Source organism: Xiphophorus hellerii, chromosome 21 (genome assembly GCF_003331165.1).
Source record: "Xiphophorus hellerii strain 12219 chromosome 21, Xiphophorus_hellerii-4.1, whole genome shotgun sequence".
NCBI lineage: Eukaryota > Metazoa > Chordata > Actinopteri > Cyprinodontiformes > Poeciliidae > Xiphophorus > Xiphophorus hellerii.
Genome location: NC_045692.1, coordinates 12,317,516 through 12,341,130, shown reverse-complemented (window position 1 = coordinate 12,341,130; position 23,615 = coordinate 12,317,516). Strand labels below are relative to the sequence as shown.

Genomic DNA, 23,615 nt, shown 5'->3' with positions numbered 1-23,615 from the left:
TTTATTAATATTGACCAGCTCTTGTATAGTAAGACACACATCAAATAAATTTGATAAAATTTGAAGATCACTCATTTACACTCAATATATATTTTTAGTTTTTGTTAAAGGTAAAAAACAACTCTCAGCAATGAGCAGTCTTGCTACAGAAAAGTAGCTTATGAAGCTAAAATAAAATGGAAAAATGGAAAGGAAAAAAAAAGGATTTTTCTGCAAGAGCATGGGACAGCGATAGATGAAATCCGATTAGACAATATCACATCTCTGCTTTGGCTGATTCTAATCAAGTTCTATTCTGTCATGATCCAATATTGTATCCTCAGCACACCAATGCAAGTAAATGTACTTTATGGATATTGATCCTAAACTCAGCATTTATAGTAAAATCAAGATAGGACCAGAATCATGCCCTTGAAGAACACCAAAACAAATGGGGATTTAATGAGATGTTCTTGCAGTGATGGAGAAAAACGACCTCGTTAACTATGAACCATGTTATATACTGTATATATATATATATATATATATATATATAATTTTTTTTTTTCATTTAAAATGAACTAAATACAAAATATTTGGGTCATGCAATGTAGTTTCGATATGGGTCAAAACGTAGAAAGAAAATTTTCATTGAGGTTTTTCCTTTTTAATAATATCATACACGATTGTGTTTTTTGTAAATCCATGATGTGAAAATTTCCTTTAGAATGATAAAATAATGTTTTAGGGAGAATTAGAAGAACTTAAATTATAGACTGCATCCATTAAAACAGAAAAAATGACAAAATCAGACAATTTTCTGTTTACTTTTGGATTTAATTTGGATCAATATTCAATTTGGATGAGGAATACAAAGTGGACATCGGTGTAAAGAAAATAACACTGCACTGCTTTGGTGCACTTTTTCCTGCGGTCGTCTAAGTATGCTTGTCGGCGAGGGCACTGTGCCATAGTCAAATTCCTCTTTGTCTGTGTGTTATTGACTGTGAAAGCTTCAGCTTGTACATGGATTAAATGAAAATTGCAGTGTGTGTGTCTGTGTGTGTGTACGTGCAGTGGATTGCTGAGTAAAGCAGCAATACATAAAGAGCTTTGAAAGAGGGATGGTTTAAAGAGCGGGCAATTGTCATAATGATGACTTAAACCAGAACAGTCCCGTCATTAAGATGTTTCCCATGTGAGTTCGTCTCAGCCCGGAACACGGTAACCGACTGTGCCTGCCAACCTGGGTGTCAGCCGGATCAATAGTGGCTAAAATTTACAATACAATAACTACATCACAGCGAAGGAAGCAATGTTATGAAGCTGTATTTGGAGATTATGGGATTATGATTACAGTATAATCCTTTGTCCTCTCTCTTCCTGTAAAATGAGTGTTTACCGTCCTTGTCTAGACGTCCAGCATCCCAGAGTAAAAGCTGATTGAGCTTAAGCCAATGCAAACAAATGTATCACTTGTTTATAGAATAACAGAAAAAAAAAATCCCCCCCTTCTCCACTTTACTGCCTCTTACCTGAGAGAAAAACTTCAGTTCTGACCCACATCTCCCTCAGAATAATTTGGTTGCTATTTTTGTTCAGTGCTTAAAAAACTGCTTTGCCACATGCATGATGGCTGGATACACACAGAGCATGTGACATTGAAAAAAAAAAATTTTCCTGCTCAAGGCTGCACAGCCTGGCTTATGTCAAAAAAGCTCCCTTGTCTCCCCTCAGAAAAGGGAAGCAGTTGATGCACTTCCCTGGATCTTAACATTATTCTTTAAATAACCTTTAAAAGATTTTCCCTAAAAAGATACTTTGAAAACTAGTTATCTGTACTTTTACATTGTTATGCTGGAAAAGTGATTCCTTTGAACTATACAGCTTAAGGTTGTTATTACAGGATTTAGATCTGAATCAAAACATAAACCTCGCTGCCTCTAATGGTTTTCCTGTAAAGGAGTTCCAATGCTGAACCGGGGCTGGTGGAAGAGGCTGTTCTAGGCTGGTTCTGTAAAAGAAAGTGAGAATCAGTTTGTTTTTCACGCTAGACTCATATCTTTATGCCACACTGAGCTCTGATTTTAGTAAACTGTGATCCTCACTTCCTCCAAATCACAGAATCACAGCACAGGGAGATCGTTTTCGTCTCAAATCAGTTTTCACAGTGCCTGGCAAGTATCTATACCACTTGACCTTTTACACAATTTTCAAGTTGCAAACACAGACTTGAATGCTTTCTACCAGGATTTGTGTGACAGACGTATACAGGGCAGTGCATAATTGTGAAGCAGAAAGGAAATGATACATCACATCTAAAGACTTGATTTTTTTCCCTATTGTTTGTAAATGGCTCAAGTTCAGTCAGAAATGTTGGTGAGAATATGCGAACAGCAGCTTTTAAGCTTTGCCATATGTAGTTTTGTAATGGACTAATTCTGGACTCTTCTTAGGCCATTCTAGGATATTAATAGTTTTGATCTAAGCCATTCTATTCTTCTTTTGGCTGTATGTTTATTCTTCTGGAAGGTGAACCTTCACTTCAGCCTAACAGGATCAATTTATTTTTAGCCTCATTCATCTTCTTGCTAACACTCCACACTTTCTAGATTTTTGAAGTTGTAAATATTTTTTTCAAAATGAGATAAGAAAAAATTTCCATTCTCTTCAGAATGATGATATAATTTATGTTGGTTGGCTACATAAATATATATACAGTACAGACCAAAAGTTTGGACACACCTGTCTAATTCAATGGGTTTTCTTTATTTTCATGACTATTTATAAGGCAAGAAATCCCACTTATTAACCTGACAGGGCACACCTATGAAAACCATTTCAGGTGACTACCTCTTGAAGCTCATCAAGAAAATGCAGAGTGTGTGCAAAGCAGTAATCACAGCAAAAGGTTGCTACTTTGAAGAAACTAGAATATAAGGGGTATTTTCAGTTGTTTTACACTTTTTTGTTTAGTGCATATTTCCACATGTTTTATTCATAGTTTTGATGCCTTCAGTGTGAATCTACAATGTCAATAGTTATGAAAATAAAGGAAACTCATTGAGTTAAAAGGTGTGTCCAAACTTTTGGTCTGTACTGTATACATATATGTCATATTTTGTGGGTGTAATGTGATTCATGTACAACTTTTGCAACACACTGTCTCTCAGCATCACCTCACACTACAGCAATCTGTGTTTTGAATATGTTTGATGTTACTGGACAGCTGAGCAATTTGCACACACCTTTTTCAAGGATTTTTTTTGGCATTAGTGGCCTTTTATTATCTGACAAAATAAAGAGTTGAGAGACAAGATCCTGCAGGCCCAAGACCAGGAATTGAACCAAGGACAATTGTGTTGAGGTCTAAAGCAGAATATTTTTTTTTTTACCAATTGATAAAAAACTGCATTTATAAATTGAACTGGAAAAGTATTAAACTGAAAATTAAGCCAAAAAACTGCTATTTGTAAAGCTTTTAATTGATCTACTATGGCACATGCAATATTAAAGCAAACAGCACAAATATTTGTTTCCTGGCCGGTGAATGCACCAAACTAAGCTTTACAACAGGGGCCCTTGAGTGCCACTGACTTGCAACTTTTGGATGCGCTCCTGCTCCAACACACCTGAATCAAAAGGCTGAATTACCTCCTTGGTATGGCAGGAAGAAAGGCCTGCTCATCAATTATTTATTTGATTTTGGTGTGTTGGAGCAGAATTGTAGCCAGAAGTTGCTAGACAGGAACACTGGAGGTCTGGAGTTGCAGGCCCTTGCCCTGCAAGTTCATCTTGACAACAACACTGTTCATTAGTGAATCCTGTTACTGAGTCAAGAAAGCTTAAACTAGTCATATGCATTCTTCATGCATTTCATGTGTTGCAGGTATTTATTTTTCAGTGTACAAAATTGAAATTTACATAATCATATGATTTTTTTAACTTGTGTAACAATTATCTTGCAGTCTTTTATTTATTTATTTTCCTTAATCTAGTCACTTTTAGTCTAAAGGGAAGGGCAAAAAGGCAAATCAGAAGAGAATAGAAAGTGAGAATGAGGTTGTTGTATGCGTGTGTCTACAGCGGTGTGATTAGTTGCTGCTGACTGAGGTAGCACTGCGTTACAGATGAGGATTTCAAATGGCCCAGATAAAGTAATCTATGATTAACTGGGGCAAAGCTGGCGTGCAACCCTGCCAACAGCTGTAGTCAGGGGGATTTCAAAATTATGGGATGTCCAAACATTTTAGATGCAGCAGGAAATGTATTTTGATATAGCAGGTGGGAGGCAGTTTGTCGGATGAGAGTCATGCATGAAGTCAAAGGTGACAGCCGGCGACGGAGGAAACAGCGGCGCAATTAGGAGAAACCTGCTCTGATTCGGTTGCTGCATTTGCCTGAGAATTGTCGGAATGGCGAAGCAGCCATGAGGGGATTTGCAGTGGGGGGAGCCGTAAGCTTGGGGGTCACGGCTTGAGGAGCGATCGCCACAATGATTGCTGTAACAACTGTCCGACGGGATAACAAATCAAATTATAAAGATGGACACCCCAGCGCAGACCCCGCCGCTGTCTGAAATTGATTGCTAGCACCAGGAGCTGATATTGCAGGGTCTGGTCTGTCATAGTCCATCAGACGTCATTTTCACCAGGGGAGCCCTAAACCGTATGCAGACCTGAATGAGGATGAAGCCCTCGTTCTCCCGCTTGGAAATTGCCAGAAGACAAGACCACAGACAGAACCATGCTTTATAATGATTCGTATCACTTCAAGGTCAAGTTATTCTCCCTGAATACGATTAAAAATCAAGATATTAACCAGCCTTAGCGCCTTCCAAATCCAGCCTGCTACCATTGTGCAGTAGTGAATAGGGGCTACCTTGATTGAAGTGTTCTCATGTTTTGTATTGCATTTAAGTGCAGCAGCAATCATCTTTAAACCATCATTTGCTGGACACAAATCTGCAAGAGGGTACTAATCCTCAAACCGCTCCATTTTTAAAAGGAATCGTAAATGTATTTGCACCTCTTAAGTATTATGATTTGTGTTTCATTATTCACTGATTCTCCCATTCTAGCAGACAGCTATTTTTATTCCGCTGCGTGATTAGTCATTAAGCTGAGACGAGCTGTCATTGGAAATCATTTTCATGTCTTTAGACAGTTCCTCAGTTCATCCAAATGATGAGCGATTTTTTTGCCTGTAGGGGGAATGGGACCCATATTTTATTGAGAGGCAAGACAGTTCCTCAATAATGCCAGAAGTTTCATAATGTTCCCTGGTGTGAATGGACTTTGTGTTTTAGGCCATTTACAGAAAATGACAATGACTCTAAAAATGGCTCATTATTTTGACCCACGAGGTGTATGCATTTCCAAATTTGCAGCAGTCCTTTCAGGCTTCTTGCCACATTGAATGTTGATAGGTCTTAGATTTCTTTATAGCAGGTGTTTCCGCAAGGGCTCTCTAGTTTAAAAGGGACCTCAGATTTTCTGTTCTTAAGTACACTCAGTGGCAGCCACATTTATTGCCAACCTTGGCAAATGTGAAAAACTCCTTAAAACAAACTCCTTTACTGCTGTGGCATAATTTCATGCAGAAAATCTTAAAAATATTCAACATTAAATTTGAGAAAATGCCTTTTGCAGGATAAAAATCACAAGAAAAGAAAAATTACTCTTAATAAAGTCTAATTTTTTTGGTACTCATGATCATTTCTTTTAAATAAATATAATTAAAGCACTTTTTAAACTTTGGTTAGATAAAACTGATATTCAGCATTTTTGATATCAAACATGCAATTAGTTTTTAGGGGTTTGAGGCAAACTAAGAATAAGTTTGGTGGGGGATCTGCGAAATTTTGTGGAGGCTTTTTCTTTCAAAAGCACTGAGAATATTGCAATAAGGCCCGGCTTCATAAATTTTTGTCGTGGAATTGTACAAGTATATTTGTTAGGATCAGTAGGTGTGAGAATGCAAATGTGTCCATTTTAAGCACAAAGAAGAAGCAAGAACTTTATTTTTATTTTCAGCTATTTCCTTCAGGTAAATTACAAAAATGTACACATATTTAGCTCTGATTATTTTATTACCTTCTAATTGACAGACAATAAATTTAAGAATGATGATTTCTCACTGCTAATACTGGGAATGTACTAGCATTCTTAAATGAATCAAAGTTGATTAGAAAAAAATACTTAAATTTTAAGCACCAACATGCCTTAAACTTTGATCCAAAGCTTAGATTAAAAAAATAGACAAAGTTAAGACAACAGTATGTATACTTGGATCAATAGCTTTTGTTTAACTGTCCTATGGGAGAACATCAGATAAAGAAACAGCTTGGATTGGCTGCTGGTTTTCAGTGTGAGTTAAACTAAATACCTTCTCCTCCTATCTGGGTGTGTGCTACTGTGTTGAGTCACTTGCCAGGTCAAGTCGGCAAGCTTTTCTGTTGTGACTTCTCGTTACTCAGCAGGTCCAGTCAGACAAACTGTTTTTCTCCAACTGGTTGTCTTGCAAAGATAGATGTCCCACCTATTGAAATGTTTGGTCTATAATTTAGCAAAATGGTACTCATAGTTGTGGACCAAAGTAAAGCTTTCCTGTCTCCTAAAAGTGGCGTAGCAGCAGCAGAGTAGCGGGGTCCTGTATCACAAGATCTTACAAAATAACAAGTTATAAAGCTTCTTAATTGATGTTTCTTTCAAATTGCTATTGAGGGATGTGGCTTCATCCTTTAAAGTGCATGTAAGCTGTTCTTCGTCTCTTCACCAGGCTGCATATTTCAAGCGAAACACCTTCTTTAAGATGGCTACACAGAGGCAAACACCCCTACCATTTTCTTCTCCATGTGTTACAGTCTCTCTCAAATTTTCACTCCACACTGATTTTTTTTTACCTTTGTTTGTTCCTCTGCCTCACATGCATTAATGTTTTCATGGCTACCTAATGCAGAGTTTTATTTTTTCAATTTTAGCTTGCATTGTTTTCTTGTTCTCCTATAACTTCTGCAATCTAACCTCATGAATGCAGCAACTTGTTCTTGTCTTGATTGGGTATTAAAATTAAAACAGTCTAAAACTTTTATTCAACTGAACATAAACATATAATTGCAGAACGTTGCCACATATTGAACTTTTGCCGATCGTATACACTTGTGAATCAGACTCGCTGCTGTCACTCTATTAAATACAGGAGGTTAGAGCAAATGATACCAAAAGAAGTGGTGTGAGAAAAAAGTTGAGAGGAAATACGGTTTCAAGACACAAGAAAGAACAAATGGAATGAATTTAAACAAATCATTGCTTGACTGACAATGAATATAGCCGTGCTTAATGACCATAAGAGAAATACCATTCCATTTTTAATAACCTCTGTATACCTTCGTGTTGTATTACCACTCAGTTCTTACCCCTATTTGCTTGGGTAAGATAGGGCAGATGGCTTTTTCAGAGTTGTTGAAATTACTTGAATTCAGAGACTGTGCATATGAGATCTATGTAAAGGCTCAATTTGAATTTGTTCAATTCAAATTGAGCAAATTCAAAGGCTGCTTTTCTTTTTATTGATGCATCTTCTCTGACAACCTCATGGAAGTAATATGCACTGTGTGTGCTTATTTGCAGGCATGCAACAGTTCATAGAGACGGCTATACAATTGAATATCACCATATATAAACTCGAGGAAAGGTTTAATCTTGGAGGCTTATTTTCTCTGTCCCTTTCTTCATCATCCCATAGTTTCTTTCTTGTACTAGTAAATTGACTTGCATAGCAAAACAGTATGTTTTTCACCCTTGTGCCATCATGAGTCACACCAACCCAATAAAGAGACTCCCTTTCCCCGTGTGTAATTACAATCAGTGTAGAAGTGTCACTGAATAGGACCCAACCAGCAGCTGGAGAATAGGGCTGCATTGACAAAGCACTTGCAACTATGGAACAAGTAAAATTAAGTCCTTTCTATTCATACTCCCTTGTTCTTATTATGCAGAAGCTATCTCATCTTTTGTGCCACTGTATTGTTACTTAATCCAAATGCTATTTAGCTGAATTACTTTGTAGGCATCGAACCTTGGTTTGACTCAAGCCCCCAAAAGGGAATTGTGGCCACTTTTAATTTGGTTGTTTTAAAGTTTAGAATGTAGTTTTGTCTACATTAGAGAGTCACATATGTGTGCTTTTATTAAGTAAGCAGTTTTGGTATCTGTTTATAGAAACTAGAGTAAAGATAAATGGAGGTCACCCCAACTTGTTTCTTTATTTCCTTGGGGCGTTATAATTATGGAGAGAAGAATTATTGGCAGTACATTACAACAAAGTAGACGGTATACTACAAGGCATTTTTATTATGTGCTGCTTATTATGGGCCTGTGCAACACCTAACTAGAATTGAGACCCATTAAGCAGACCAATAAGAACCTAGGGATCCACTTTAGTCATTTACTGCAAAGTGCCAAGTTCAACTCAGTGGGCCTTTTATAGAGTACACCAGCTGGGTAAACAAATTAATCGTCCAGCCATGGTTTCCCAGCACAACCATGCAGCCCAGGGCAATCATACATCAGATAGAGTGATAGCAACTGTCTCCACCTGGAAATAGAAAGCTTTCTACTATTAAAGACAGACAACCGCCGAGGACCCGCTGGTTTGCGCCATTCATACTTATTCTGCCTCTCAACTGTACTGTTCTGCTTCAGTTAGCCGTGAGAATAATAAAGTAGCCAAACATATGACTGTCTGAAGAGTTCTGCACATGGATCGAAACCAATATCAAAATAATAGGTTTCGACATTCACGTTTTTGTAGGCATGGGACAATATAAAACAGATTTTGTTAACCTTAGTCATACATACAGGAAATACAGTAGGTGCTTGCTTAAAAAGACAGAAATGCAGCTAAGATTACTGCTATTGCATCTATGTAAAGGTAAATTCAGAGCCTCAAGTTCACATATTTAGCTTTGTTCTCTGCTTAGGTACCTACCCTTCAGTAGGTAGATGAGTTTACTAATAGAAATTTTAAGAAGTAAATGAGTAAATATACATTTATTTTTAGTCAAACAAAATAAGTAGCTTTTTCTTGAAATATACAAAATATAAAGGCTTAAGCAGTAGACAGAAAAGAAAAACTTGTGATAAACAACAAAACTGGTAAATGTTGACGTAAGACTTGTGACAAGTAACAAATAATTCAAAAGTCTTTGGGTTGTTGCCAAACATTGATCCCAGACAGAAAGTAGAATATTCTACTACTGGAAAATAAGTGATATTTAATATTTCAATCTGAACAACAACATTTTATTTACAAAGTTGCTTCTGGCAGACTTCTGCTGCTTTGGCATTTGCAACATAAATGTAAGTTGTTAATGAATCGATGGCTTTACACCAAATTGTATGCTTCATTAAACAACAAGTCTCACCAAATATGTGACACCCATACAGTCTGAATTCAGGATAATGATAATGATTTGTTAAGTTATAGACATTTATAAGGCGTTTCTTTGCGACATGCATTGTGTGCAGTGATATTGCTGCAAAGACAAACTAGTGATATTTTGTGCAGCCTTGTTCCTGAGACTTGCTGGTGAAATACTCTATTTAGTTTGGAACTTTATGAAGATGTGTCACCATGCATCCAAACCAGAAGCTTAAACTCATTCTATATTGAACATGGAGCCAGTGCAACGTGATCAATACAGGTGTCACATGGGAGTGCTTGGAGAATCTTGCCAGAAGCATTGCAGCTGCATTTTGATTAGCTGTTGGCAATTCACGTATGTTTTACTGAGGAAAGACCAAGTAGAATTACTATAATATTCTTCTGTGTTTTCTAATATTTTATTGTCTGAAGTAACCGTAAATAATGCACAATGTCTGTCAGTAAGACAGCGGATTCTTTTGTACCCTAATACAACATGACTATACAACTGTTTCTTTTTCTTTTCATTTTTGTTACCTTAAAACAAGCATTATTGAAATTGTCCTTACAGGATAACTTTTAAAATAACTAAAAAAAAAAACAAAAAAAAATGTAAAGGTGGTTTCCTCTACTTTGGTCATGCACCATGGACTGGCAGCTGGTGTGGTGGAGGAAGCTTTACTTTCCTCTAACATCACTGACTGCAGCATCTCATTGAAAATACGGTACACTCTTAGAATTACATGATCCAAAAACGTTGCCCTTTTGAAACTGCGACTGGCTAAAACTGCGGTGTACCTAAAAATCTGAGGCCGACCCATTTCCAGTCGAGTGTCCTATTTATGGTTTGATCTTGAAGCAGGTACTCCAAGCTGCACCGGTGTCAGCCACATTGAGAATATGGGCCAGACCGGTCTAGTAATTACTAAAGTACAGTAATCTTCAGGGTCAAAAAGGGCAAATGTGTGACTTGCTGTTGAGGTGTGTGTGCGTTTCTGTGCATGGCTACACATTACATCATAACAGGCAGGAACAGCGTGTGCAGCTGAGCACCTAAAAATGGAAACCCATTTCCTAAGGTTCAAACTAAGTTATAAAGTTGTTATGCTCGTACAAAGTGTATTTTCTACAAAGCTTTCAGGTTTAAATTGCCTATTTTGAAGCACTTTGAACACTTAAACACATATTTTTGCCTTTAAAAGTATCTGTTTTTCCTCCTTCAGTGAAGAAAGCAGATTTTATTGAGTTTTCAAGACATATTTCCCTGATTTTCAATGTACTGAAAAAAGGTAAATACAGATCCGAGTAAAGATTAAGTATAGCATATTAATTTATGACAATCTAAATATTTAAATGTAACTTTTCGTTCAAAGATGACAAAGAAAAAACATGAAGGAAAGTGTTCTCTTTTTATTGCATTCAAAGGGATTTAGACAGTTCTCTTCCAGTCTACAACTGCTTGTCAGAATTTGCCTCTGTGTAGCAGCGAAAAGCCCCAGAGCGGCACAGAAAAGGCTTGAAAACACCTTTTCTGAATCACCTTCTCTGTGTGTCAGGTTAGAGCTGTTTTGGTTATTTCATCCTTGTTTTGAAGAGGTGGGTGCTCCGCAGGGAAAAGGTTATGTCATGTCTGTGCACCAGTCAGGCTCGAGCAACATGTTAGTCCTGAATCTTGTGACAGCTGGGGGTTTGTTGTCTTTCGTTTTCAGTCAGCTTCAATTAAATTTGATCAGGACCGCTCCTCTGAAGCAGGGCTAGAGAATTTAAAATAAGATTTAGTTGTACTACTGTTCAGTCTAATTATATCATTTATCACAGCCCCACAAATGCCAACCCTTAAACACGAGTTGCATAATGAAGGGGTGTTCAGCAGTGGATGGAATTATGCATGGCTCTTTTATTTAAGCTTCTTCTAAATTTATGTTCATAGTGGAAAAAACCCCCCACAAACATTTACTTGTTAAACCCACTCCCACGAGGACATTTTGGACCCTGTTTGTGTGTTCACACCATTTCACACCACTGTAATGAAAATGCTACATTCAGCTCATGTTAACTGGATAATATTTGCAGAAGAAAACCAGTAACATTGAGCCACAGGCAGCAGGTTTTATGCAATGCACTGAGTTGCCTTAATAAGTACTGTGAAGCAACGTTTCCCCCAGAAAACTTGCTAAGCCCGGTGGTTGGGGCGCTCAGGCAGTCATTCATCCAGCGGCCTGTTGTGTTTTTGAGTTGAAAAATGTTTAAAGTTGACAGGAAACTTGAAATTTTCATTTGATAATTATGTGTTTTTGGAAGATTAATAGCTGAACACCAACTATAAAGTCTTAAAAATGCAAACATTGAAAAAAAAAAACAACTTAAATAAATAAGCAATGCTTAGCCTGGTGGCGACACAAGTAAAGCCTAGTGGCCCACCAGGCTTATAATATACTTGGGGAAACCCTGATGAAGGGGGGGGTGATCACTAGTATTATATCCTCTCATTAAAATGTGGACCTTAAATATTTAGCTAATATGCTAAGCGGTTAACACCAGTTATTGTATTTTTAGTCAAAAATATTTAAACCCCAGAATATCAGGAGAAAAGATGGCCTATCATAGGCAAAATGGTGCCAAAAATGATTCCCCTATGGCGGCGTGTCTTTTTGTGGGTTGCTGCTAGCTTGAGCATGTTACAGAGAGAGCGTTCCGTTTGTTGCAAAATCAGGAAATGGTATCAGTTCCAGATAATGGTGCCACTTTTTGGGCACAACAACATTTTTTATGGCATCATCTATAAACAGTTTAAAGATGAGTATGAACAGTTATATCTGAGCTTAACTATTTAATAACTGTATGATTGAGTCATTTGGTCAATGTATAACTTTTTGTTCATAAACGTATTTAAAAAAAACGCTGTAATTCATAGATAAATTCAAATAGAAACTATTAGAATTTCTGCCTGGAGTAGAAATTTATACGAAGCAAAACTCAAATCAAAAACTAAACCTAAGAGGTGGTCAGCAGAGCAGAGGGGCGCACCGGCCCCAGGTGCGTCTCTTACTTCTAATGGCAGGGCCAACCTGACAAACAAACAGAAGGAGACTCCCTGGTGGTTGGGTGGTCACAGTCAACCTCTGTGGATGTTTTGCCTCCAGTTTTTTGTTGTTTTCTAGTGTTTTTCAGTAATCATTGTGCATTGCTTGTGTAACTGTGCCAGTGTTATTCTTTGTTGTCAGATCTTCCGGAGGTGTTGGCTGGTGTTTAAAAAGGCTTCTAGTAAAGGGCCCAGGAGGCTAGAAAAGTATCCCGATGAAAAGGCAGCCTACTTTAGAAGTTTCCACAAGGTAAGATCCTCATCAAAGTCTTGAACGTTTTATTTGTTTAATTCATTCTTGATAGCCCCTTTTTTGTCTTATTGTTTTTCTAATATCCCTGTCACGCCGTTCTGTTATCAGTCTTTGTATTTTGTTGGAGCATGAAGCTGTGCAGCTTTAATAAAATAAGAACCTAGCATAACCATTTTTGCCAAATTCTGAGTTAAATGTCTCTCAGTCTGAGTTAATTAGCCTCTCCTAAACTCTTAAATGGGCATCGCTTCATTTTCTTTTTTTTTTTTTTTGAAGTTTCTGTTATCCCTTTGGATATTTGTTAAACCACACTTTCCCAGTTCACTTAACTGCCCGTCCTATGCTTGAAAAGCAGCTTCTTTAGCCAAGATTTTCCTGTGATTTTATATGCCAAAGCTTAGCATTCCTGTATTACAGGATACAGTAATTTTAAGTTGTTCTTATGCAATATGCAACCCTCCTAAGGAACAAAAGCTTGAGATTTTATTAGTTTTATGCTGATAATCAGATGAACAGAAATAAATTCATGAAAAATGTCACCTTATATTGACGAATATGTTTAATATGTAATGCACCTAGACTGACGTAAGACAATACCAAATAATTGAAGTAAGACTTTTTTTACTTACAAAAATATGGGTTTAGTTTTGCGTGAGGACATGAAAGTGGTATTATTATGATTTTCTTATTTCATATTAGTATGTATATTTTGGACCAAACATACCAAAAAAAAAACAACAAAAAAAAAACAGATCAAAGAGAAAAAGAGACCAAAAATATAGTATGGTTAAAGTAAATCATTGTTTACATCAACACTTCAATATAAGCAACTATACTACAAAGTACACCTTAGATAGGGATTTCTAAGAAAAGAAAAACTAAGTAAACCATGCTGTCTAGATTATATGTCTTTTTATTGATAGTTTTTGAATGTGGAAACCAGACTTTATTGAGCTCAGACAGTCAAATCTACAGTTTTGTTTGGAGTGGTGTAGTCTATTATGCTGATGATGCTGATCCATTCAATATTCGGGAAGCTGCATCATGTAGCAATTACACAGCCATGAAATTAAGTATTGATATTCTACAAAGTATGATCTATATTGATTCTGAAATGCTTTGACCTTTTGTTCGTTGCCATCATTAGATAACCGTCTCTATTTGAGTCTTTGTTAATGTTACCAGTGTCTGCTTCCCTGCAGCACGCTGTGGGTACAGGTGGTGCTAACAGGACGTCGAATGTCAATGCCTGTCTGTCCACGCCGTCTTCTCAACTACATAAAGCTCCTCAGGCAGCTGCCTCTGGCAAAAAAAAAAAAAAAAAGTCTAAATGCCTCTGACACAGACATGCAGAGCATAATTACCAGGCAACAGCCAAGAGTTTCATTTTGCAATTTGGCAAACTGCTCAAATTAATTAGCGTCGAGTGATAACATCAGCTGAGACCTCCTTGCCAACAAGAGAATAACATTTAAGCTTAAGATTTATCTTTGAAAAACACAAGCAAGAAATCCTTATTCTTAGTTTTATATTTGTTTATATATTCTTTGTAATAGTGTTTATCTCTATACATGTAAATTATAATACACACGGCTTACTCCATTCCAAATCAACAAATCTTGGAGACTGTCAAATGTGCTGAAATGAGGGAACAAAATATCAGTGTTCAAAATATAGCTGTTTCTTAATTTTTCTTTACAAATTCAAACATTTACTGGATAAATAGAAATTCTTCTTCAAAATTAAACCCTTTTAAGTATTAACATGCATTCAAACTTTCAATATTATTCAAAGCGTGCAAACATATCTTTTGGCACATTGGATGATTTGTTGGTCTCTTGAATTTTCAAGCATTTTGGATCATTTTAGCATAGCGCCGTATCACATTCCCCTTTCTCATATCAACTTTTTCATTAAATCACACCGTTCCTTAGCATAGTGTTTTAAACATCTCATTTTAGTCAGTTAGCAATGAACCATCATTAAACCACCACTGGCTGCCTCCCTCCTTAAATAAGGCACCACCTGTTTTTTTGTTTGTTTGTTTGTTTGTTTATTTTTTGTTTTTATGGAATGACAGCTCTCATTGATCTGATAGTTTTCTGTTACTCTACAACATCTATTGGTAAATTATATGCCACATGGAAAGACATTTTCTACCAAAAAATTAGGTTGATCTGGTTATTGATTTTGTACTGCTTTTATTGTGAGCTCAACTGTGCTTCATGGAGCACTAAGCTGTTTTAAACATGCAGTGGGAAACCTGTTTTTATCTTTGCATTACAATTCTGTTCAATGATATCAGATGATGAAGTTAAGGATTTATTAAGGGACATTTTGGGACTTTTATCTCGCCCTTTAGGCCTTTCCCCTCTCTTTGAAAAGTAGTAATCCTCAACATAATATCTCTCTCCACACCTCCTAAGCCCCTTGAAATGCACCAATTATGATTCATTATCCCGGTAAGTGAAGATGATTTTAAAGGAGCAGCGCCACGAACAATGTTCTATCCTAATGAGAGGAGATAAGGGAAGATAATGGAGGACTGCGGAGTAAACTTTGTGGCTGCAGTTTGAGAGGCAATTCAGTTCTTTCTTCTTTCCCGTGATAATGAGGCAAATTGGTGAGGTTTTCTTTCCAGTTTTGTTTTTATCTGTATCTATTGATGTAGCCACAAACCATCTTGATGTTTTGATCCAATCTGTTTGCACCATTTGCTGCCACAATATCAGTCATGTATTGTGAATTAGACACATCTCTGCTTACTACATCATGCTGTCACATGAAGCAACCCGTGTGGCTGTAAACTGCCCCACTCTGAGGCATTGCATACATCCACGCTGTAGTGAGCGATGGGCACGCGCATGCACCGCTGAACCTGGTAATGCATTGCCACCGCGATCTAGAAAAGGTCCCGTCTCAGGGCTTCATTGAACGCCGCAGTGCTGTGGGTGGGAAATAGGCTGCACTGGTGGCTGATTTACACAATCAACACAAAGGGGATTTGAATTTTTTTTCCCATTCACATTTTTTTCTTTCCTTTCCTTCTCTCTCTCCCTCCTTCTGCAGCATTCTCTCTCTGCAGATCACTGGCCCATGCTTTAAGAAAGATCCTGCATATTTTTGGGTATATTTTTAGCTTCCTGTAGAGTTGTCTTGGAAGCCCCTTGAGCTCTGGTTTGAGACAGCTATTGCAAAAATGCCAAGCTGCATTGGAGCACAAGTGGATAGTTTGCATACTTGTGCTATTAAGAATAATGCAATAAGGCATGATTAGATTTAGTCACATATTGACAGGTTTAGGTTCTACATGCAGCTCTGGGGAAAAAAAATTAAACCCCATTGAAAACTTCATGGTTATTCCACCAAATATTGATTTCTGAACTCTTCCTGAGTTAAAACATTAGCATTGTTGTTTCTAAATGAACATAAACTTGTTTTCTTTGCATTATTTGAGGTCTGAAAGCACTGCATCTTTTTTGTGATTTTGACCATTTCTTATTTTCTGCAAATAAATGCTAAATTATTGTGTGACATTTTGGAGACATGTTGTCAGTAGTTCATAGAATAAAAGAACAATGTTAAATTTACTCAAACATATACCTGTAAAAGTACAATCAGAGTCTCTTAGTTTTTTCCAGAGCTCTATAAGTTGTTGAACAAAATGATTTTTTTAAAACAGAATTTAAAAATGCGTAATGTAAGTGAGGTTCTTGTGCACAGGGGAAGTTGTCTTATTCAATAGTGTAGAAACAAATGACTAGTTTTCTTTATGCTTCAACCTGGACATGGAAACAACAACCAATTATTCTACAGACTTTAGTGGTCTAATTGGAGTATGTAGAGTTAAAGGATCCTTGATGTAGCTACCTCATTTAAAAGTAACAATAAAATGAACAATAAAAACCTAAAACGAAGTCTAAAATGCACATTGAAAAACAAGCTGGCATAGAAGTAATGGTCTTCTTAGTGTGTGCTAATTACGTTGGACTGCAGCATTTTGGACCAATTGAAGCTGATCAATCTGTAACTGTCCAATGTCAGCATAAAAACTACTGCAATAGTCCAGGTAGGTTGAGATGAAGGCATGCATGATGTTTTTTTTAAGGTCACTGTGTTTTATGCGTCTTAAACTTGCAATTATTCTTAACTCAGAAAAGGCATCTTTAAGGAGATCATTTATCTTTTCATATTTAATCTGTTATCCATAACTTACAGGTGCTTTTTTAATAATTTACACGAATGGAACACATAAAATGCAAATAACATTAGTCTGATGTACCCCACATGATAGATGAGATTTAAGTAAGAAAATTATGGAAACAATTGAAACCATACACACACCTGCCAGGACTTTTGATTGTGAAGAAATACAAATGTTCCTTTTCTGCTGAATGTGTATAAATGTTTTTTTTATAAATGTTTTATCTACTTTCTTCAGTTACCAGGTTCACTGCAGTATATAAGTTGTTCTCTCCTTTGTCGATGAGTAGCAATTAAATGTTCAATGCTCAACCTGAGGGAAAACTTCTAATGAATTTGATGCACCTTAAAAACAGACCAGTAAAAGTAGTTGTTTTATGTTTTGTTTTTTTTTTCCCCCAAAGCTTTTGGAAATAAACAGGTGCTTTGAGATTCCAGGTTGTAGCCCTGTTTTTTTTTTTTTTTTTCTCCACACATCTGACATTGAAATCCCACAGCCCAAAAACACCCAGAAGGATGCTGCTGCACAACATTAATCATTCTGGAGGTTATCCAAGAGACATAGTAACCCTGGACAGGTCACTGGTCCATCACAGGGCCAACACAGTCACAGGAGACGCATACTGAAACTCACTCTTAAGGTCGGTTTCGAAGTGCCAATTCACCTGACACCGAAGTTATTGGACTGCAGGGGAAAGCTGGAGAAGTCAAGCAGACATGGAGACAACATGCAAACTGAGTCATTCTTGCTGTCATTTTAATCATGACTGCAGAGTTTGAGAATCGTGCATTAATAATCTGTTAAAAGCATTTCAAAAAAAAATTTCTGAGTATTGTTGACTTGAAAGTTACTGTATATGAAAACATATACTTGCTTGAAAACTCAAGCAGTTTTACTCTTGCCAAGGCTTGCTATGTGGCAGGAAGAGCATTATGCAAAACGTCTGAACTACATAGGCTCTAAATATCAAGAACAATGTTGCGCACAAGATGGATTCCCTTGAAAACAAAAAGAAATTGAATACAGGAAATAAAATAATGAAAAAAAAGAAGTTAAATAAAGGAAATAAGTCAAATGCCCAAAACACTTGACTACCTTTTCTTATCACAATATGAACCGAGGTAGGTTACAAAAAGGTTTGAAACAGTTTTAGAGCTCAAGGTGATAACGATGCAATACCTTACTTACCTAACGATACCCCGAAAAACACAACTGTATGTTTCAGCCAAACTGTCACCTTTATTTATTTTTATGAAAATAAATTGGTTAAGATGTTCAGCAATAACCCAGGAACCACTAAAGTCCAAATCCTACCATTAACTAGAAATTAGTGTCACTGTCCTAATGCAAGTTTTGCATTGTCAACCGAAGTAATCAGGAAAGAAGCCACTGCTCCAAAATGAATAACTTTAAGGTCAAAATAAATTCTCTGCTTCTTATATGGACAAATGCCTTCTGAAGAAATGATTTCGGTTCAGACGAGACAATGATGTGTTTTTTGGCTACAATACAACTGAAACCTGAACCCAGTCAAGAGTGGCAACAGGACATTGAGCCCAAACATACACTGTTTCTGGAACGAATAAAGCTTATTTGTGGATTGGTGAAAATTCAAATTCTTGCTTTTGAAATTCATTGGAGCTGTTGTATCAATAGCTAACCCCGAAAAAGAGCAGTTCAGATGAATCTCGAAAAGCTGAAAAACATATTTCTAGTTGGAATTGTACTAAACTGAGTACATGTGGATAGGACAAACACATAAAATTGTAGCTTGAGTCTGAAAAAAAGAAAACCCAGAGGCTTGTGGAAATCCCTCAGCTGGGCCTGAACGTTGAGCACTGGGTACCTAACTGTAGAGAGAAATTCATTACATGTCACCCCATCGAACAAAGAAATGTGTGGTCCAAATACGGTGTGTGTGCAATAGGGTCTTTAACCTTTAGCAGTCAAGCTGTACTGTATGGGCAATGAGCCCAGCTAATTCATTTGTAACAGTTTGGCAAGAGGCCTATAGTTAGAACACAATAGACTACATTAATGTAATGGGCCTTATCTGCTGGAGACGGCGAGCAGCAGGAAGGCTGTTGAATGAAATGTCCAGTGAATGCTGGTGATATTCAATAAAAAAGTTATCTCCTCCTTTTTTCATTCACTATGAGCCACCTGGTAAAGTGATTTTAGATTCTTATGATTGGTTTCCTCTGTATTAACTAGAATATTTTCAAGGAGACGCGCAACAATGAGGATGCCTTGTATGCAGCAAGCCTCTGCAGCTGCATATTAAACATCATACAGGAGTAGAGCAGCTAGCTGGCGTGTGTGATTTCTGTTCAAATTAGATTTTTAAGCCTCATAAAATTGCTTAGTGTGATTTGTTCTTTAAGATCACCTCCTCTGTTTAAGTTTACAGCTCTACATCATCATCATTAAGTCCCCGCTGCACTTTCAGCAAAAGCTGTGGAGGATACCAATTAAGCCGCGTCGTTATTGCTGCAGTGTTCATTCATGTGCTGCTGCTGCTGCTGCTCTCCCTGACTTCTGTAGATCACTGAGCTCCATAACATCAAGAACATCACGCGGATGCCACGGGAGACAAAGAAGCACGCCGTCGCCATCATCTTCTGCGATGACACATCCAAGACGTTTGCCTGCGAATCAGGTGAGTGTCCTTTTCTTTGTGCAAAAATCTAATTAGTTGCTTTCAACCACAGTAGGAGGAAATAAGGGGAGAAAGGTATTTTGTTTTCCTCCTGAAGACGTGTTATGCTATTATACACCACAAATGTGGTTTGGGAACAAAAAACAAAAACAAGTGTGGTAGAAGAATGAAGCATGTTGGGTCAAAACAAAAAAGAGAAACAGAAGTGATGGAGGCTATGGTGGATCTGAGTTTAGCCAAGTGATGCTCATTTGCCGCCATATTAAGAGGTTGGGAGATGGGTTCTGAAATATTGATTTTCATTGTGCAGGTATGAAAACCAATATTGGGCATAATTTGTGGTGTTTTCAACCCTGTTATGCACTGTAACAACGGAGATTGCATCAATGCGTGGGTGGAAAGCCAAAGAAGCTCCACACCTCCCCAAGCAAGTTGAAATAGCTTTATTTAAGCCTAAAGCTGGGCAAAGAAAATGAATCTATGTATTTTATTGTGCTATTTCCCGCTAAGCTGATTTGTGGAGTTGGGTTCCCTGGTTTTAGAGGGATATGGATCTAATTCATGAATGTGGTTTGATCTCTTTCCCCATCCAAATCGGAACGGTTTATTTTTGTTTTGCCTTCTCACAAAAAATGTCTTTTAGCTTCCTGATTTCTTGTTATGACAGTATATTTCAAAATAGCACTCATGTTACTTTTCAAATGTTACGGAATGCTCCTTTCAGCCTTTAAACGCCATAGTTGACCTGTAGTAGTGAAATCACAGAACTGATGTCCAACCAAATATAGATACAGATATTTTTCACACTGTTGAGTATTGACAAGCTCTCAAACTAGAACACACATTGCCATTGGAGTGTTATTTGGTGGTTAGACAAGTAGCAATAGAATTCAATGTGTTGAATTTAAGCTATTTGTGTTCCAGGTGGTTCTGGAGTGAAACAAAAGTTGAATAACTAAAGAAAACACTATATGCCCACTTGCAGGTACAATAGGCATACAGTGGGTCTGTTTCTCTTGTTAAAGTCCCAACTCTTTAGCACCTCTTTTGTGAACTTGTACATTAACATTTTTTTAAGTTTTGAAAAATCTCTTTTGGTTATTATGCACTAATTTCTTTTTTAAGACTTATTTGTTGATACGAGATCGCACTCGGTTTGCGTCACTCACCGAATGAGAGCTGGTTAATGCAAATTCGTCTAAAACGTAACTGCTATAAACTAGCAGTTAGTGTGGTTTGCAATAGTAATTGTAAAATCTTTGATTAAGAGCTCTACAAGTCTGTCTAGGCGAAAGCAGGTCTCCATGGAAAAGACTTAATTTTCAAACTAAAACTAAAATCGACTAACTTTGAGGTCTCTTTGCCTCGGTAACAATATCAGTAAAGAGCGCTTTTCTTACTGCGACCCATAAGCCATGGAGAGATCTGTTGTGATCTTCGCTGATCACAAAAGATTTGTCAGACTGGTAAGCTGAAAATCAGAACTGAGAATTTTCCCAGCTTTTACATATTACAGAATTAAAATGGTAAACTTGTGTTGCATAAGAACTCACTTCATAGGGCCCTAATTTGGCCTGCTGCCTTGCGATGTCTAACGATGTGTTAATGCAACGATGAATATTAGCAAGTACTGTGCTGTTATTTAAAGACATCATTTAAATATGTCGTTTTAAAAAAAAAAAAGTTTTTTGCATGTTTTATTTAGGGGGGAAAAAAAGAGTGTTTAGCAGTTATAAGTCTCCCCTATTATGTTACTTTTAAAACACAAAACCTTTGTTGCGTCCTCCCAAGCAGCGTGCTGTCAATGAGGCACGGAGCGAAGCGAGCGAAAAAATAAAATAATCGCGCATTTTTGACAGCTCTGGGTGCAACTGTCAAATATGCACATAAAGAAAGATGAGAGTGTGACCTTGAGTTATGACTACCATTGAGAATGTCAGCTCCTTAAATTCCACCGAGGAGTTGCCTCTGACAGATATGAATGCGAGCAGATATACATATTGTATCCGTCTGTGTAATGACTGCTGCTCTGCTGCCGAAAAATGTAAAGCGTCTCCTGATTTGATTCCTGCATACCTGACTCTGGCTTGCCGTGCGTTTGTAAACACTCATTAACACAAAAAGCGGCGCCGTTTTTCCTCCTTCACGCACCTACACGTGCACACGCGGAAGACGTCTTTCTTTCTCCCGATGCGCTACAGGTAGCATGGCCTGGACGCCGTTGTGCTGATGAAGTGTTTGTTTGGCTGATTTTCCACTCAGTGGCCTTAAAAAAGTGTGGGAGTTTAGAAACACTTAAAGGGCACAGCAAGGGGAGTTAATGAAAGCACGAGGAAAGAGCTGAATTGCCGGAGCTGCCGTGTTTCTGCTTCCTCCTGTGTGTGAATAAAGTGCTTCGAATAGCAGCCGACCTTTCCTTAACCCTTCTGTCCAATCTGCATTTTCCAGTTGATCTAACAAACAGGCTGTTGCATAACGCCACCATTTATGCCAAATGCTCTCCAGTGATTGAATGCCTCTCACACCCGTTCTGTAAGCTTTTGATCTGTATTGATTGACGGGAATGAAAACGGGTCAGTAACGGGTACAGTGCCACAGTTCCTGTTCCTCTTAGCCCTTCCCACATTATTTTAATTTTTTTAATCCAAACCTTATTAGGATTTCATATGTTAGGCCAACACAAAGCAGCACATATAACTGTGACATAGAAACTGCTTGTAGTTCAACCTTGTGAATATTTTGTAGAAGCATTTTTTGCTTTAATTATAACTACAAGTTTTTGTATAACACCCAACTTTGCACATCTGCAAAACATCGTCATTGCCACAGATTCTCAAATGGATATAGGCCTGCACTATGACTGGGCCATTTCAACACGTGTTCAAAATTATGCAAGGTATTAGATTTATGAATCATCAATTGTATTAGATTTATGATTTATGAATTTATTAATTGTACACAGATTAAAAGATTACATACTGTAACTGCACAATTAATAGTTGTTCTGTCATCAGAATCTTCTGCCTCAGCTGTGGATCTCTGCAGCTCCTCCAGAGTTACTGTGACCCTCTTGGCTTCTCCTTGGATGTTTGACTTATCATAAATTAAGACCATTATCAGTTTTTCCTCACTTAATAGAAAAAAAAGCCACTGAAATATCAGACACAGACTTTGAGATTGGAATATTGGAACCATTTCTTTAATGATTGGCTTCAAATTTTGCATAAACATAGTTCTGATTTTCACATTCATCCACCAGCGAATGATGGCTGTAGCTGTTTTTTTTCCATGCATCACTTTATTATGAATACTCACTCAAGGGATTCATGTTTGTATGAAAGCACCCTGAGGTTGGACCCACATGTTGTTATAATCCTACTGCATTTAAATATATATATACACAGTCTGACATAAAACTGCACTGACTCTTTACTGCTGTGTGCAGAGCTGGACGCCGAGGAATGGTGCAAGCTGCTGTGCGTGGAGTGCCTGGGTACCCGTCTCAACGACATCAGCCTCGGAGAGCCGGACCTGTTAGCAGCAGGAGTGCAGCGGGAGCAGAACGGTGAGTGCCCAATTAGTCCCAGCTAACACACACAGCTATTCGGGGTCAATCCCTCTCAATCAGCCCTCCTCCAAGCACTTATCTGTTGCGTATGGGGCCTGTTTGCATTAAAGCACCCACGACTTCAGAGGGTTAGGGGAGTGAAGCGGACAATGTCCAATTAGGCTCTGCTAATAAGGGCCATTTTTGTCAATATTTGATTTCAAGTCCCCTGTTAGAGAGTTTTGTCATATGAGCTCACTATCCTCCAGCTTTGGGCTTCAGAGGTTTGTTTTGATGTGGGATGTTAAAGGAAACCGGCGTATGTATGCGCGCGGGGGTGGGCGTGTGTGTGTGGAAGTACAGGTCACAGGCTCTGGCAGGGGCTCTGTTCCAGGCCTAATGAGAAGTGCTGTGCATTACTGGCTTCCCTCGTAATGAAGCTTGTCATAGAGATGGATGAGATTA

The 23,615-nt window shown here is 37.7% G+C and overlaps 1 protein-coding gene across 2 annotated transcripts in view; it reads left to right on the top strand.

Annotated features, from left to right (window-relative positions):
* The window catches only part of dok6 (docking protein 6), a 61,839-nt gene that overhangs the window by 18,956 nt on the left and 19,268 nt on the right, over positions 1 to 23,615 (top strand). For both annotated transcript variants that reach the window (XM_032551599.1, XM_032551598.1), the window contains exons 2-4: positions 12,630 to 12,737; positions 19,489 to 19,603; positions 23,049 to 23,168. In XM_032551599.1, the coding sequence (XP_032407490.1) occupies positions 12,630 to 12,737; positions 19,489 to 19,603; positions 23,049 to 23,168 (343 nt within the window). The remainder of the gene's footprint in view (positions 1 to 12,629; positions 12,738 to 19,488; positions 19,604 to 23,048; positions 23,169 to 23,615) is intronic.